The 16,425-nt window shown below is 40.9% G+C and overlaps 1 protein-coding gene across 1 annotated transcript in view; it reads left to right on the top strand.

Moving 5' to 3' along the window:
• The window catches only part of LOC121390120 (coatomer subunit alpha-like), a 34,165-nt gene extending 25,040 nt beyond the window's left edge, over window positions 1–9,125 (top strand). The window contains exons 25-31 of the mRNA XM_041521854.1: window positions 1,514–1,650; window positions 2,372–2,558; window positions 3,349–3,459; window positions 3,667–3,828; window positions 4,753–4,865; window positions 7,816–7,897; window positions 8,174–9,125. Coding sequence (XP_041377788.1) covers window positions 1,514–1,650; window positions 2,372–2,558; window positions 3,349–3,459; window positions 3,667–3,828; window positions 4,753–4,865; window positions 7,816–7,897; window positions 8,174–8,233 — 852 coding nt within the window. The 3' untranslated portion in view covers window positions 8,234–9,125. The remainder of the gene's footprint in view (window positions 1–1,513; window positions 1,651–2,371; window positions 2,559–3,348; window positions 3,460–3,666; window positions 3,829–4,752; window positions 4,866–7,815; window positions 7,898–8,173) is intronic.
• Window positions 9,126–16,425: the final 7,300 nt, after the last annotated feature.

Consider the following 16,425-nt stretch of genomic DNA (forward strand, 5'->3'; position numbering starts at 1 on the left):
AAGTTAGTCACAGATCATGAAAACGGACACTAAGTTTGGTTAATCTACAAACATGTAACACATCTGAATAAAGATACAATAGAGTGAAATGAGAGTCTATAATGGGCAACCGGCCTCGGTGGTGTTGTTAACCCATCAGCTGGTAGATACAGGGTTCGCAGCCCGGTACCGGCTCCCACCCAAAGCGAGTTTTAACGACTCAATGTGTAGGTGTAAGACCACTACACCCTCTTCTCTCTCACTAACAACAAACAACTAACCCACTGTCCTGGACAGCCAGCCCAGATAGCTGAGGTATGTGCCCAGGACAGTGTGCTTGAACCGTAATTTGATATAAGCATGAAAATAAGTTGAAATGAAATGAAATGGGGAAATAACCTCTAAAAATAGATTAGAGCTCGCATCCATAACTGTTACTTCTCAGAGGTACATTTAGAACGATTAAAAATGCGTTTCCTAGTATTACAATCACCAGGATGACCAGAAACACTTTGGATGTAGGGAAATGGATAATCTAAAGAATAAAATGTCTTAATGTGAATTATCTAATAGTGAAAAGTATGTATTATAGAAAACCAACAAACGGTATGGCATCATAAAATGCAACATCTAAACTTCACAGTTCACTTCTTCATAAATGCAAAGTGTTTGTAAGGTGATTTCTAAATTGGTTGACCGGCCTCGGTGGCGTCGTGGTAGGCCATCTGTCTACAGGCTGGTAGGTACTGGGTTCGGATCCCAGTCGAGGCATGGGATTTTTAATCCAGATACCGACTCCAAATCCTGAGTGAGTGCTCCACAAGGCTCAATGGGTAGGTGTAAACCACTTGCACCGACCAGTGATCCATAACTGGTTAAACAAAGGCCATGGTTTGTGCTATCCTGCCTGTGGGAAGTGCAAATAAAAGATCCCTTGCTGCTAATCGGAAGAGTAGCCCATATAGTGGCGACAGCAGGTTTCCTCTCAAAATCTGTGTGGTCCTTAACCATATGTCTGACGCCATATAACCATAAATAAAATGTGTTGAGTGCGTCGTTAAATAAAACATTTCTTTCTTTTTTTTCTAAATTGGTTCGGGGTGGGACATAGCCCAGTGGTAAAGCGTTCGTTTGATTCGTGGTCGGTTCAGGATCGATCCCTGTCGGTAGACCCATTGGGCTATTTCTCGTTCCAGCCAGAGCTCCACAACTGGTGTAACAAAGGCAGTGGTATGTACTATCCTATCTATGGGATGGTGCATATAAAAGATCCCTTGCTGCTTATTGAATAGAGTAGCCCATGAAGTGGCAACAGCAGGTTTCCTCCATCAATATGTGTGTGGTCCTTAACCATATGTCCGATGCAATATAACCATAAATAAAATGTGTTGAGTGCATCGTGAAATACAACATTTCCTTCCTTCCTTCTAAATTGGTTCTTTTCGATGAGCAACAATATTTATTAAATTATTCAAATTTTATTAATGTAAAGGTTTTTTTTGGATGTTAGTATATTTGTATTGTTGACTTTCAGCTGCTTCATGACCAAGTGGGAGTTGCGAATTTTGAAGAATACAAGACTCTGTTCCTGCAGACGTTTTCTCGGGCAAGAACCAGCTACGTCGGTTTGCCATCTCTCCCTCCATTCTTCGGATATCCACACAGAAACTGGTAAGGGAGATAACTCTAAATTTGTGGACACAAGTCTTGGATAAATGGAAATCAAACCAGACCTCTGCTTATACAGAATTCCAGATTTTTTTTTTTTTTTCTAATCAAAAATGGTTCTGGAAATATAAATAATTTTGTTGTTTATTATCAGAACAAAAAGAAAGACAAATAGTTACTGGACTTGGTGGTATCGTGGTTAAGCCATCGGACATAAGGCTCGTATGTTCAGGGTTTGCAGCCCAGTACTGGCTCCCACCCAGAGCAAGTTTTAACGACTAAATGGGTAGGTGTAAGCCCACTACACCCACTTTTTTTCTCTCGCTAACCACACACTACTAACTCACTGTCCTGGACAGATAGCTGCGGTGTGTGCCCAAGACAGCGTGCTTGAACCTTAATGGGATATAAGCACGAAAATAAGTTGAAATGAAAATGACAAAGTTTAATCGGGGGGGGGGGGGGGGGGTTTAACAGGAAAGAAGGTAGGAAATGTTTTATTTAACGACGCACTTAACACATTTTATTGACAGTTATATGGCATCGGGCATATGGTTAAGGACCACACAGATATTGAGAGAGGAAACCTGCTGTTGCCACTTCATGGCCACTGACTGGGATCGATCCCAAACCGACCGTGCATCAAGCAAGCACTTTACCACTGGGCCATGCCTCGTCCTAACAGGAAAGAGTGCAAATAATCAAATTTATTTGTTATTTTCAGGAAGGATTCCGGCGCTCGTAATGGTGTTCCCTCTGTGGGTCTGAAGCTGAACGCTCTGGTTCAGCAGCTACAGGTCGCCTATCAAATGACGACATCGGGGAAATTCAACGACGCCATTGACAAATTCCATTTTATTTTGTTGAGTGTTCCTCTGCTAGTCGTGGAAAATAAACAGGAAATAGCCGAGGTCAGTACTGAGGTTGTGTGATGAGCAATAAAGATTTTGTGGTGTGGACGTACCTTGAAATAAAGACATGGGGCGGGATTTAGCTCAGTTGGTTGCAGAGTCAAACCACCTCAGTAGATCCATTCTACTGATTGGGTTTTTTCTCATTCCAACCAGTGCACCACAACTGGTCAAAGGCCGTGGTATGTACTTTCCTGTCTGTAGGGAAGTGAATATAAAAGATCCCTTTTTGCATTAGAAAAAATGTAGCGGGTGTCCTCTGATGACTACGAGTCATAATTACCAAATGTTTGACATCCAATAGCGGGTGATTCATTAATGTACTCTAGTGGTGTTGTTAAACAAAACAAACTAAACTTTAAAATAAGTCATGGACCAGTTGTTCAGATAATACATCCATTATAAATGTTTCATTATAAAAATGTGTTAGGCTTCGGCTGAATTCAGTACAGACATTTTGCATATGAATAGACTGAGGAATTGCTGTATTTGTATTTACTTAATGACTTAGCCAAGATTGTTATTTTTAGATTCCTTACAAGGAATGTTAGTTTTGAAATTTTATAGATTTCGTCGAGTAATATTTTAACTGAAAACTGATATTAGGTGGCAATGGCTGTTTGATCCCTGCTTAATTTAGTTTAAAGTTCGATTTATTTTTGTTAAATAAAGATTTGCAGCCCTGTCATGATTGTTAACACATAACAAGCAATCAAGATTATGTGTTACATAGATCAAGTTGATGTTAGATATATATACTGCAATTGTAAATGTTTTATGTTTATTTCAGGCCCAGCAGTTGATCGAAATTTGTCGAGAATACATCGTTGGTTTACAGATGGAAGCACAAAGAAAAGAACTTCCAAAAGGAAATCTTGAAGAACAAAAGAGAGTTTGTGAAGTAAGTATTTAACATATGCTAACAAATATCCAGATCATTCAATATTCATTCATTCATTCACTGAATGAATGAATGCTTAACAAAATCCAGCACAAAAAGTCAGCTATTAGGTGTCTCTTTCACTGCTGTCAAACAGGTTCATTCATTTACTGATGACAGAAATATTTAGGGTGTGCCATTAAATAAAACATTTCTTCTTTTCTTCAGATGGCTGCGTACTTCACTCACTGTAACCTACAGCCTGTACATCTCATTCTGACTCTGAGAACAGCTCTCAACCTGTTCTTCAAACTGAAGAATTTCAAAACAGCTGCTACATTCGCTAGACGACTCTTAGAGTTGGGACCCAAACCTGATGTCGCGACACAGGTAAGTCTTCTGCTGATGGAAATTATTTAGCTGTGTCTTTAGCATGTACTTTTACTTATTTGTTTAGTAGAGACTATGAAATTGTGATGGTTTTGGTGGAGATTCGTCTTTGCCTCAAATAAACTAATTTGAACTATTTTGATTTGTTATTAAATTATCTCCAAGATATAGCTAAACATTTTATTGACATTTTAAAGTTTTTATTGATTTCTGCTCAAATTATTTATGGAATGTATTTTACTCTGTCTTTAGCCTGTACTTTTACTTATTTGGTTAGTAGCGATTACAAAATAGTGAAGGTGTTTGTTAACCACCAGGGCCGGATTTAGAGCTTTGGGGGGGGGGGGGGGGGGGGCAGGGGCAGCGGCCCTGGGCACTTCAGGTTCAGGGGCCCTTAACATAGAAATTAAATTGCATGACAAATTAACAAATGAACTAATTTTATAATTATTACATTTTTTTCATAAAGGAAGTCCTTAGTCTGGGGGCCCCTCTGGCAATTGCCCCCTTTGCCCCTTTATAAATCTGGCACAGTTAACCACAGTGGAAACATTTATCTCTACTTAAAACAAACTAAACTGTTATTTATTTTGATTTATTATTATTATAGTCACGGTATATTGAATATTTTATTGCATTTAAAAAAAATTTCATCTGTTTTGGTATTTGAATGGAGATGCAGTTGAATTTTCAGGAACCTCAGTAATTTAATAACTGTAGTGAACTTGCCGTGTTAAAATACTCAAATCCAGATTCTTTTTGTGATGTTTAACCCACCCCCAAAAAAACCCAGTGGATGTAATTTTAATATAGTTTCAGTAAATTAGCAAAACTTTGAAAACAAAGACAAAATTTTTATTGATATAGTTTGAATAAATTGTCAAACGTTTCGTTAAATATCTTTTTCTCCAAATTGCTTTTCAGACGAGGAAAATTTTAGCTGCTTGTGAGAAAAGCTCGACAGATGAACATGAACTGAAATATGACCAACATAATCCATTTGATATTTGTGCTGCCACGTATACGCCTATATACAGGTAAAGAGCTGATATATTTATAAATTAGCTATTTTGTCATAATGTACGATGCGATAATTCACTTCTAAAAGATGTCACTTTATAGAAATGCTGAAAATTGCATTGTAGACACCATATAGATTTAGTTTAGAAATGTGCTGAGATGTCTTTGAAAAAATATTCCTTTTTTTTTTACCCACAATAAAATTATTGTATACTACTCAAAAGAATTTAAGAGTCAGACGATATTTTCGACATTATTTTCTGAATGTCAATTATATTAGCTAGACCATAATGTCACGCATGGTATTGTTCCATTTTGACGAAAGTGGGTCTAAGCAACCCATAAATGAATTAAAATCCACTGTCATTGACACTGTCGACTAGTTCTAATGGCGAAAACATGCTTACATTTGCACGTAAATTAGGGCGAAAGCGAAAGGTCTGCTAAGTGCCCATAACTTGCTTTTTCACAAAGCGCTTCATTTGCACGCTTTGCACGTGTATTCCATGTTCCCAATGCTGAATTTCCGTATAATTGGAGCTTGCGTTTGTGTACGGTGCACACTCCAAATTCGACAATGGTACGACTTCAACTGACTATCGAAGATCGAGGAAGGGCTGTTGCTTGGCTCCAGGATGGCAATACGCAAAGAAATGTTGCTCTGAGACTTGATGTCAGTCAGAGTGTCGTTGGCTGACTGTGGCAACGGTACCAAGCAACGAATTCTGTTCGAAATCGTCCACGTTCGGGAAGACCCCGAAGCACTACAAATAGAGAGAACCGCTACATCACCAATATGGCTCTACGTCAACGCACAACCACTGCACGCCGATTACGTGACAATCTGCGATCTGCGGACTGCGACTGGAACTCGAGTGTCTGATCAAACCATACGCAATAGTTTGAGAGCCAATAATCTACGCTACCGTCGCCAGGCTGTTCGACCACCACTCCTACCACGTCACAGAACGGCCAGACGTCACTGGTGCACGCTTCATCTGCGGTGGCAACGTGTTCAGTGGGGTCAAGTGATGTTCACTGATGAGTCCAGGTTTAGTCTCCAGTTCAACGACGGTCGGGTTGTGTCTACAGACATCCTGGGGAGCGCTTCGCTGACGTTAACGTTAGACAACGTCACCGGTTCGGTGGTGGCAGCGTCATGGTGTGGGGCGGCATCTCTATCCACCACAGGACCCCCCTCTATGTGGTGGATGGCAATCTGAATGGAATCCGCTATCTGAATGAGATTATCCGGCCGTTGGTTCTCCCAGGCCTTCAGCAGATTGGCGGCGGGGCAGTTCTGCAGGATGACAATGCCAGACCCCACCGCGCCAAGGTGGTAACGGACTTTCTCAGACAACAAGGTATCGCCAGGATGGATTGGCCATCATATTCGCCTGACTTGGCCCCAATAGAGCACGCCTGGGACGAATTAGGCAGGAGAGTTCGGGATAACCATGCCCCTCCGGCCAACCTTCACGATCTGGGTCAACTTCTTATGGCAGAGTGGCAGGCCATTCCCCAAGAGTTCTTCAGACGTCTGATCAACAGCATGAGGCAACGATGTGTCGAGTGTATTCGCACCAGGGGTGGATTCACACACTATTAAACGAATGTTCTAATGTGTAAAATCCATGTTTGACAACCTTCAACTTTGACAGCATGTCATGTGACTTTCTTGTATACAGTGACGTTTATTTGTGGTTTTTTGTAAATATGGAACAATAAATTAAATTTTTGGTGTAGTTTACATCATCAATCTAATACACTCTGAAACTTATTTGGTTATAAATTTTTGACCCTTAAATTCTTTTGAGTAGTATATTTGGTGACAGTATATTGAAATATGGTAATCATAATCAATGATACTGTCATAGGCGTACAGGCTCCCATTTTTGTTGAGGGGTAGGCTGGTTTTTGCCAGACTTAAACAAAAGTGCCCGAAGCTGGATAACATTTATTCATATTAGCATTGCTGCCAAACAGCTATATAGGGTTACAAACGAATTGGCACACATTTTTACATGGATTACAACTAATATTTTGGGTACAATAATGAAATTACATGGTGAAATGTTCATGGCCCCGTTCCATGAAACGATCTTAGCCCTAAGATTACCTTAAGCGCATAGCTACCCTATGCACTTAAGTTGATCTTAGGGCTAAGATTGCTTCGTGGAATATGGCCCTGACCAGCTCATTTTGCCTGAATTTCTCCATTGTTTTTGCCTGAATTTAAGGAATTTCTCCAGGACTGGTGGGGCAGTTGCCCATCTGCCCTGTCTTGTACACGTATGGCTACTGTAGATGAGTCATAGCAGGGCTAACTGGGGGTGAACAAAACATTTAGCAGGTTTCCTCTAATACTGTCAGAATTACTAAGTGTCAGTGTGCTCTAATGGTGACATTAAACAAAACCAATTTTAAACTTAAAATTATTACTGTTTAAATGTTTACAGACTGATGTTAAATTAAAGCTAGTTGTGAAATGCCAATTGAGTGGAGAATATAGTTGAATAGGGTAGTCCTAATCAGAGGTAATATGGATGTAGTTAGCTGTATCGGGCGGGCAACTCTTTTTACGTGCCCCTATCCACGAATGGTTCAGGCACGCCCACCACGGATTTAGCCTCTGACTTCGCCAGTGACTAACTCCAGAGCAGGGGGGGGGGGGGGGGGGGGGGGGTAAGTTTGAGGTAGGCGGAATTTGGAATAAAGCCATTTAGTAAGGTCAACGCAAGCGCGGACCAAATAGCAGACACTTCGTAAACTTGAAGTACACCGAGTGGGAGCCGTGCTCCGATTGGCTGAATTTCGATTCCTCGGTGAAGCCTGTATTTTACCTAAGTCTACAAAGAGTAACTGCATCCAAAACATGTCCGGACTCTAAAATTTAACCCGTGGATCTGTGAGATCTTTGGGGTATTTGTTCTTCATTTAAGCAATTACTATTTTAATGTTTTACAGAGGTAAACCAGTCGTCAGGTGTCCATTGAGCGGAGCATGCTATTTGCCAGAGTTCAAAGGTCAAATCTGCAGGGTGACTAAGGTTAGTATTTATACCATCATCACATTAATGTTTAAAAACTTCAACAGCCAAAACAAAGTTCCTTTTAACACTATGGTCTGAGCTGTCCTATTGAATGGAAAGTGAGGAACCATTGTGACAGCTTGGCCGTAACTAGCAGGGAATTTGATAAAATGTCGTTAAACATAACAAACTTTAACTCTTTAAAAAAACCCTGCTCTATTCCATGTCTACTAAATTGTTATTACTATTCCTTTTTTACTGGTATTATAATTAATTTTCTCTTTGTTTTTGCAGGTGACAGAAATAGGAAAAGATTGTATCGGATTGCGTATCAGCCCCATCCAATTCCGATGATGTGGTGCATAGATGTGATTGAAACAATTCAAAGATATTCACTGGACAAAATTTTAATTTTATATTGTTATCAATATTTTTAAACAATTAAAGATTACACATACATGTTGTGAAAGCTGAAAACAGCACAGATAAATATTTCAAGATGTTCATATGGATAATATCACAGCAGTAACAGTTTTGGCAAGAGGACCTAGGAAAAGAGAGATCTTTCATTTTATTGTTTTATTTAAAAAATTACAATGGAATGAATAATTAATTCAGCTTCATAGATGGATTATATCTCGACAGTAGTTGCATGTACAAGAGAACATTATTAAAAAGTAAAAACTGCACTAATAAATATTTGGGTAATACACCCTGTACTGGAGAACTGTGTTAACGTGACTGGTTCTTTTCACTTATCATTAGATGAATATGATGTGATAGAAGATGATGGTACCAGTCAAATTCTTCACAACACTTGGCCTCCTGAACATACCAATAGATAATATCCGGACAAAAACTGTATTAATAGTAGGACCTAGAAAATGAGAGAGATTTGATTTTATTATTAAAAAATTAAATAAATATTAATACTAATACATGTACGTGTTTCACAGATGAACAATACCTTGATAACAGGTGTATGGGCAAAAGAACTTGACAGATTGTGTTATTAAAACCAAAACGTGACAAATCTATGGTACTTTTTAGTTTGGATATTTATTGTATTGTTAGTTTATATATTTAAATATATCTCATTACATTCACACTATGTACAAGATACTGTTTAATTATAATTATGACTTTTTGTTGGTGTATATATACATATGTGGTACAAAGCAATTCACTTTTGTTGTTTGTGTTTATTGTATGGAAGACACAAAACTTGGTAAAACTTGATTATAAATATCTGTGTTGTGTGTTTTCTTACATGGGTAGCTCGTGTGACCTCTAGCCTTCCATACGACATGGGGGCAGGATTTAGCCCAATGGTAAAGCGCCCTCTTGATGTGCAGTCAAGTCTTGGATCGATTCCCATCGGTGGGCCCATTGGGCTATTTCTCACTCCAGCCAGTGCACCACGACTGGTATATTAAAGGCCATGGTATGTGCTATCCTGTCTGGGATGGTGCATATAAAAGATCCCTTGCTGCTAATAGAAAAGAATAGCCCATGAAATGGCAACAGCTGGTTTCCTCTCTCAATATCTGAGTGGTCCTTAACTGTATGTCTGATGCCATATAACCATAAATAAAATGTGTTGAGAGTGTTGTTAAATATAACATTTCCTTCCTTCCCCTACAACATATAAACAAAGGTGAGGGCTACAGGTCACTCGAGCTATTACATGGGGTGATGTGTTTCGAAATTTAGTATCTGCTTAAAAGTGTACTACCACCAATATTACTACTAATACTACATCGTAGTAAGATTGTTTGGTTCCCAGACTTCTATAAGTAGAAATTACTTGAAATGTTTTTTATATTAGTAACATTCTGGTTGTCAAGTTTGTCGATTAATAATCACTTAATCCATTTGACCAATAATGAATTGGTGAATTTAATAAGGGACTAATCCACAGTACCAGGTGCATGTGAAGGAAATTGTGCAGGGGGATCTAGATGGAGGTCAGTGAAGGTGTTTGCTTTTTGGGGTGGTGGGGGGGGGGGGGGATTGGGTCATACTTCCCCAGAAAATACATTGAAAAAAACAACAAATTAGATTGGGGTGCAGTAAGGTTGACCCCACCACTGCACTTTACAACAGAACATGTTTTAAATTCTCCAAATATAACATTTATACTGCATGTGTGCAGAGATGGGGTTAACCCCACCCCACCACAATATAATTTTACTATAATCTATACTAATCAAAAGAGTTTAGGGGTCAGACAATGTTGTCAGCATTATTTTCTGAATGCCCATTATGATAGCTAAATCGTAATGTCACACCTGATATTGTTCCATATTAACAAAATTGGGTCTAAACTATCAAAAACTGGTTGCAAATCCACTGTTGGTGATACTGTCGACTAGTTTCATGGCAAAAACACTCTTGCATTTGCATGCAAACTAGGTCCAACCCGTGGGGGTCTGATGAGTGTGCATTAATTGCTTTTTCACAAATCGCTTCATTTGCACGTGCATTTCATGTCCACCACGCGCAATTTCCCTGTAATTGGAGTTTGCGTTCGTCTATGGTACACATTCCAAATTGGACGATGGTACGTCGTCAACTTACTGTTGAAGATAGGTAAGGGCTCTTGCTTGGCTTCAGGATGTTGCTCAGATACTTTGTGTCAGTCAGAGCGTCGTTTGTCGAATTTAGCAACGGTACCAAGCAAGGAATTCTGTTCGAAATCGTCTACGTTCGGGATGATAAAAAAATAGAGTAACGCTAAGTCACCAATTAAATTCATTTCAATTCAATTTATTGCACAGTATCAAACAAACTGGTGTCGGCAAACGGATAAAAACATACAACATCGTTACATCAATAACAACAATTAATAATAATAACGATATTAATGTAAAGGCCAGACGGAGACACAAAATTTGTATTATATACTCTTCAAAAAAAGAAATGCAAAAGGGTACAAATGGGTTATAACTCCGATTTTATGTTTCCTACCGGTTCATGCTTTGTGAATATAAGGTCATTGCATGTCCCAAACACATTCCCACGGTTACATTCGATAAAACGCAGCTACTGTACAATAAAGTTCCAAAATGTGAATATTCGCAAAAACGCAGCCACGCGCAAACCATGTCACCACTGCACGTGCGTTGTCTGCACGTGCAACATGAACACCGACAGTATAAAAGAGCAGGGTGTTCGCTTGCCTGGCCTCTGTATCTGGCAGACAGTTGACAATCCAGGACATGCCACGTCTCAGTGAACCGCAGAGAAACAATGCCATCGGCCGACTAGACGCAGGCGAATCCAGAACGGCCGTTGCCAGGGCATTCCATGTGTCTCCAAGCACCATCTCCAGACTGTGGGACCGTTACCAGCAACATGGATCAACACGTGACCTCCCTAGATCCGGTCGACCACGGGTCACTACCCCCGGGCAGGACCGCTACATCCGGGTACGCCACCTTCGGGAACGATTGACTACTGCCACCTCCACAGCCGCAGCAATACCAGGTTTGCGCAGGATATCCGACCAGACCGTACGGAACCGCCTACGTGAGGTAGGAATTCGTGCCAGACGTCCAGTTCGAGGTGTCATCTTAACACCACAACACCGTCGACTCCGACTGCAGTGGTGCCAGATTCATCGACAATGGCCTCAACTGCGATGGAGACAGGTGTGGTTCAGTGACGAGTCCCGATTTCTGCTCCGACGTCATGATGGAAGATGTCGCGTGTATAGGCGTCGTGGTGAACGTTATGCGGCAAACTGCGTGCAGGAAGTGGACAGATTCGGCGGGGGTAGTGTCATGGTGTGGGCAGCCATCTTACACACTGGCAGAACTGACCTGGTCCACGTGCAGGGCAACCTGAATGCACAGGGCTACATTGACCAGATCCTCCTGCCACACATCGTTCCAGTTATGGCCAACGCCAACGCAGTGTTCCAACATGACAACGCCAGGCCTCACACAGCACGTCTCACAACGGCTTTCCTACAGAACAACAACATTAATGTCCTTCCTTGGCCATCGATATCACCGGATTTGAACCCAATTGAGCATCTATGGGACGAGTTGGACCGACGCCTCCGACAGCGACAACCACAGCCCCAGACCCTGCCCGAGCTGGCAGCAGCCTTGCAGGCCGAGTGGGCCACCATCCCCCGGGACGTCATCCGTACTCTGGTTGCTTCAATGGGCAGGCGGTGCCAGGCAGTTGTCAACACACGCGGAGGCCACGCCCGGTATTGACTCCAGATGACCTTGACCTTGGTGGTGTGTCCTAGCACTTACTCACAATGGACTAGAGTGAATTGTGAACAATCCTGCAACATTTGGTAATTATCGGACTCACCATTCAATAATTAAATCAATTCTCCAAATGTTACGACAATGTGGTTTTGCGTTTCTTCTTTTGAAGAGTATATATATCAATGGCGAGGGGTGGTAGTATGTATATATCAATGGCGAGGGTTGGTAGTATGTATACATCAATGGTGAGGGGTGGTAGTATGTATATATCCATGGTGAGGGGTGGTGGTATGTATACATCCATGGTGAGGGGTGGTGGTATGTATACATCCATGGTGAGGGGTGGTAGTAAGTATATATCCATGGTGAGGGGTGGTAGTATGTATATATCCATGGCGAGGGGTGGTAGTATGTATATATCCATGGTGAGGGGTGGTAGTACTGTATGTATATATCCATGGCGAGGGGTGGTAGTATGTATATATCCATGGCGAGGGGTGGTAGTATGTATATATCCATGGTGAGGGGTGGTAGTACTGTATGTATATATCCATGGCGAGGGGTGGTAGTATGTATATATCCATGGTGAGGGGTGGTAGTATGTACACCTCCATGGTGAGGGGTGGTAGTATGTATATATCAATGGCGAGGGGTGGTAGTATGTATATATCCATGGTGAGGGGTGGTAGTATGTATATATCCATGGCGAGGGGTGGTAGTATGTATATATCCATGGCGAGGGGTGGTAGTATGTATATATCCATGGCGAGGGGTGGTAGTATGTATATATCAATGGCGAGGGGTGGTAGTATGTATATATCCATGGCGAGGGGTGGTAGTATGTATATATCCATGGCGAGGGGTGGTAGTATGTATGCATCCATGGTGAGGGGTGGTAGTATGTATATATCCATGGCGAGGGGTGGTAGTATGTATATATCCATGGCGAGGGGTGGTAGTATGTATAGATCCATGGCGAGGGGTGGTAGTATGTATAGATCCATGGCGAGGGGTGGTAGTATGTATATATCCATGGTGAGGGGTGGTAGTATGTATATATCCATGGCGAGGGGTGGTAGTATGTATATATCCATGGTGAGGGGTGGTAGTACTGTATGTATATATCCATGGCGAGGGGTGGTAATATATCAATGGTGAGGGGTGGTAGTACTGTATGTATATATCCATGGCGAGGGGTGGTAGTATGTATATATCCATGGTGAGGGGTGGTAGTACTGTATGTATATATCCATGGCGAGGGGTGGTAGTATGTATATATCCATGGTGAGGGGTGGTAGTATGTATATATCCATGGCGAGGGGTGGTAGTATGTATATATCCATGGTGAGGGGTGGTAGTACTGTATGTATATATCCATGGCGAGGGGTGGTAGTATGTATATATCCATGGTGAGGGGTGATAGTATGTACACATCCATGGTGAGGGGTGGTAGTATGTATATATCAATGGCGAGGGGTGGTAGTATGTATATATCCATGGCGAGGGGTGGTAGTATGTATAGATCCATGGCGAGGGGTGGTAGTATGTATATATCCATGGCGAGGGGTGGTAGTATGTATATATCAATGGCGAGGGGTGGTAGTATGTATATATCCATGGCGAGGGGTGGTAGTATGTATATATCCATGGCGAGGGGTGGTAGTATGTATATATCCATGGTGAGGGGTGGTAGTATGTATATATCCATGGCGAGGGGTGGTAGTATGTATGCATCCATGGCGAGGGGTGGTAGTATGTATATATCCATGGCGAGGGGTGGTAGTATGTATAGATCCATGGCGAGGGGTGGTAGTATGTATATATCCATGGCGAGGGGTGGTAGTATGTATATATCCATGGTGATGGGTGGTAGTATGTATATATCCATGGTGATGGGTGGTAGTATGTATATATCCATGGTGATGGGTGGTAGTATGTATATATCCATGGTGAATACTTATTATAATGTGACATGTTGAATGATTATGTTTGCCTTAATTAAGTATGTCCCCTGAGAATCTCACTATTTTTTTTTACTCCAGAATATAGCAAACACATCTCCGGGTTTAATTTGCACATAATTTCATTTCGCGGTCGTTGTGGGATCGATCCCCGTCAGTGGGCCCATTGGGCTATTTCTTGTTCCAGCCATTGCACCACGACTGGTATATCAAAGGTCGTGGTATGTACTACCATGTCCCTTGCTGCTAATCGAAAAGAGTAGCCCATGAAGTGGCGACAGCGGGTTTCTCTCTTAATATCTGCGTAGTCCTTTACCATATGTCTGATGCCATATAACCGTAAATAAAATGTGTTGAGTGTGTCGTTAAATAAAACATTTCCAATGATAACTAAATATATCGTCACGTGAGAGCCAGAAGGACGTAAGTGCATCAAAATTCATTTTTTAAAAGCCGAGATAATGAAGGAAAACTGTTTTTCTTGATCAGTAGTTAAGATGTCGAATTTGTTTTAATGACAATGAAAGCTGAACATATTTACGATTTCTTTGTGTATTTACGGTATTTATAGCATATTAGGTGTTTTAGTTATTTGCTTAAATAGTTGTAGTTACGACAATTATTCATGATTAAAGTAAATGCGTCATTTACGACCAACAGTATATCAAGTAAATTTGAATATTTATTCTGAAAGAACCATCACTTCTAAAACATTTCAGTTTTGCAAATCATATATTTATTTAAAAAAAAGAGAAAGCTTGTAAATAGAAAATATTTAGAAGAAAACATTCAAAAAAGAATACAAGTAGAAGTACGTATTAATAAAATCACCGCTTAAACAAAATATTACGTACAAAAAGTTATTTTACTTTTGTTAATAATAATACGATAAATAAAATCACCAATTGAGAAAAATAATAATGTGAAAAAAACTACTCTGACTCGTGAAATCCTTGTTTTCTTTGACCCACTCCTGATTTTGTGTGACCTTATCTGGTGCAGGGTTTCTACCAGAGGGTAAAATGGGTATGGTGCTATACCCAAATATTTTTTAAGAATGTTTTTAAGTTAACTTTTTGACAAAATTAATTACTCTTAATCCTAACCCAAAACTTAACCCATTTTCTCTCTGAGGGAGGACCCCCCCCCCCATCCCCCCACACCTCTGTTGACTGTGGTTGCATTCAATTCCATAGTCATACCCAAATATAAATATTTCTATCTGGCAGAAACACTGTGATGGTAGTGATCCATGTTCGTTGTTTGATGATGGTGCATCAGAATCAGACGACTTGTCCATACAAAACCTCTTTTTCTAGGCAAGTATTCGTTTCTGATGAGTCATCAGAAAAGCTGATGTCATGTTGTGTGCAGTGTTCTTTCCGTGTTCTTTGCACCATGGGAGTCCTTTTGCAGATAGTTCCTGGTTTTGCTGCCTCAGGGTGTACTTCAGTAGTTTCAAGACTACCTGGTTTATCAACTAGTGCAACAGACAAACCAGAATAGTTAAACAAACTGAAACTGGTATCCTTTAATGAATAAACTATGTTTAGCAGCTTATTGGTTTGGGATACACTGGGTTCAAGTGAAGCTCATTCAAAGGATATAGGGTTTACGTTTCCAATGAGGGTGTGTACTGAATATCATTTCCATGTTCACCTGTTGAGTATGCAGGATTCTCTCCAGGTTATATTGAGTGAACAGTAAACCCTACAGCTTCTGCTGTGCATTAGGTGTACTCTCCGGGTCCTGCTGTGTGTTCAGTGCACACTCCTGGTTTTGTTGTGTATTTGGTGATCTCTCCGGGTTCTGTTATTTGTGCAGTGATCTCTCCAGGTTCTATTGTGTGTTCAGTGATCTCTCCAGGTTCTGTTGTGTGTCCAGTGATCTCCCCAAGTTCTGTTTTGTGTTGGGTGTACTCTTCGGGTTCTGTTGTGTGTTTAGTGCACACTTCTGGCTTTATTGTGTATTTGGTGTTCTCTCCGGGTTCTGTTGTGTGTCCAGTGATCCGTCCAGCGTATATTGTGTGTTCAATGATCTCTCCAGTTTCCGTTGTGTGTCTGGTAATCTCTCCAAGTTCTATTGTGTGTTAAGTGATCTCTCCAGGTTCTGTTGTGTATCCAGTGATCTCTCCAGGTTCTATTGTGTGTTCGGTGATCTCTCCAGGTTATGATGTGTGTTCGGTGATCTCTCCAGGTTCTGTTGTGTGTTCAATGATCTCTCCAGGTTCTATTGTGTGTTCGGCGATCTCTCCAGGTTATGATGTGTGTTCGGTGATCTCTCCAGGTTCTGTTGTGAGTCCAATTATCTTTCCAGGTTCTGTTGTGTGTTCATTGATCTCTTCAGGTTCTACTAT

The sequence above is a fragment of the Gigantopelta aegis genome, chromosome 15, assembly GCF_016097555.1.
Source record: "Gigantopelta aegis isolate Gae_Host chromosome 15, Gae_host_genome, whole genome shotgun sequence".
Classification (NCBI taxonomy): Eukaryota; Metazoa; Mollusca; class Gastropoda; order Neomphalida; family Peltospiridae; genus Gigantopelta; species Gigantopelta aegis.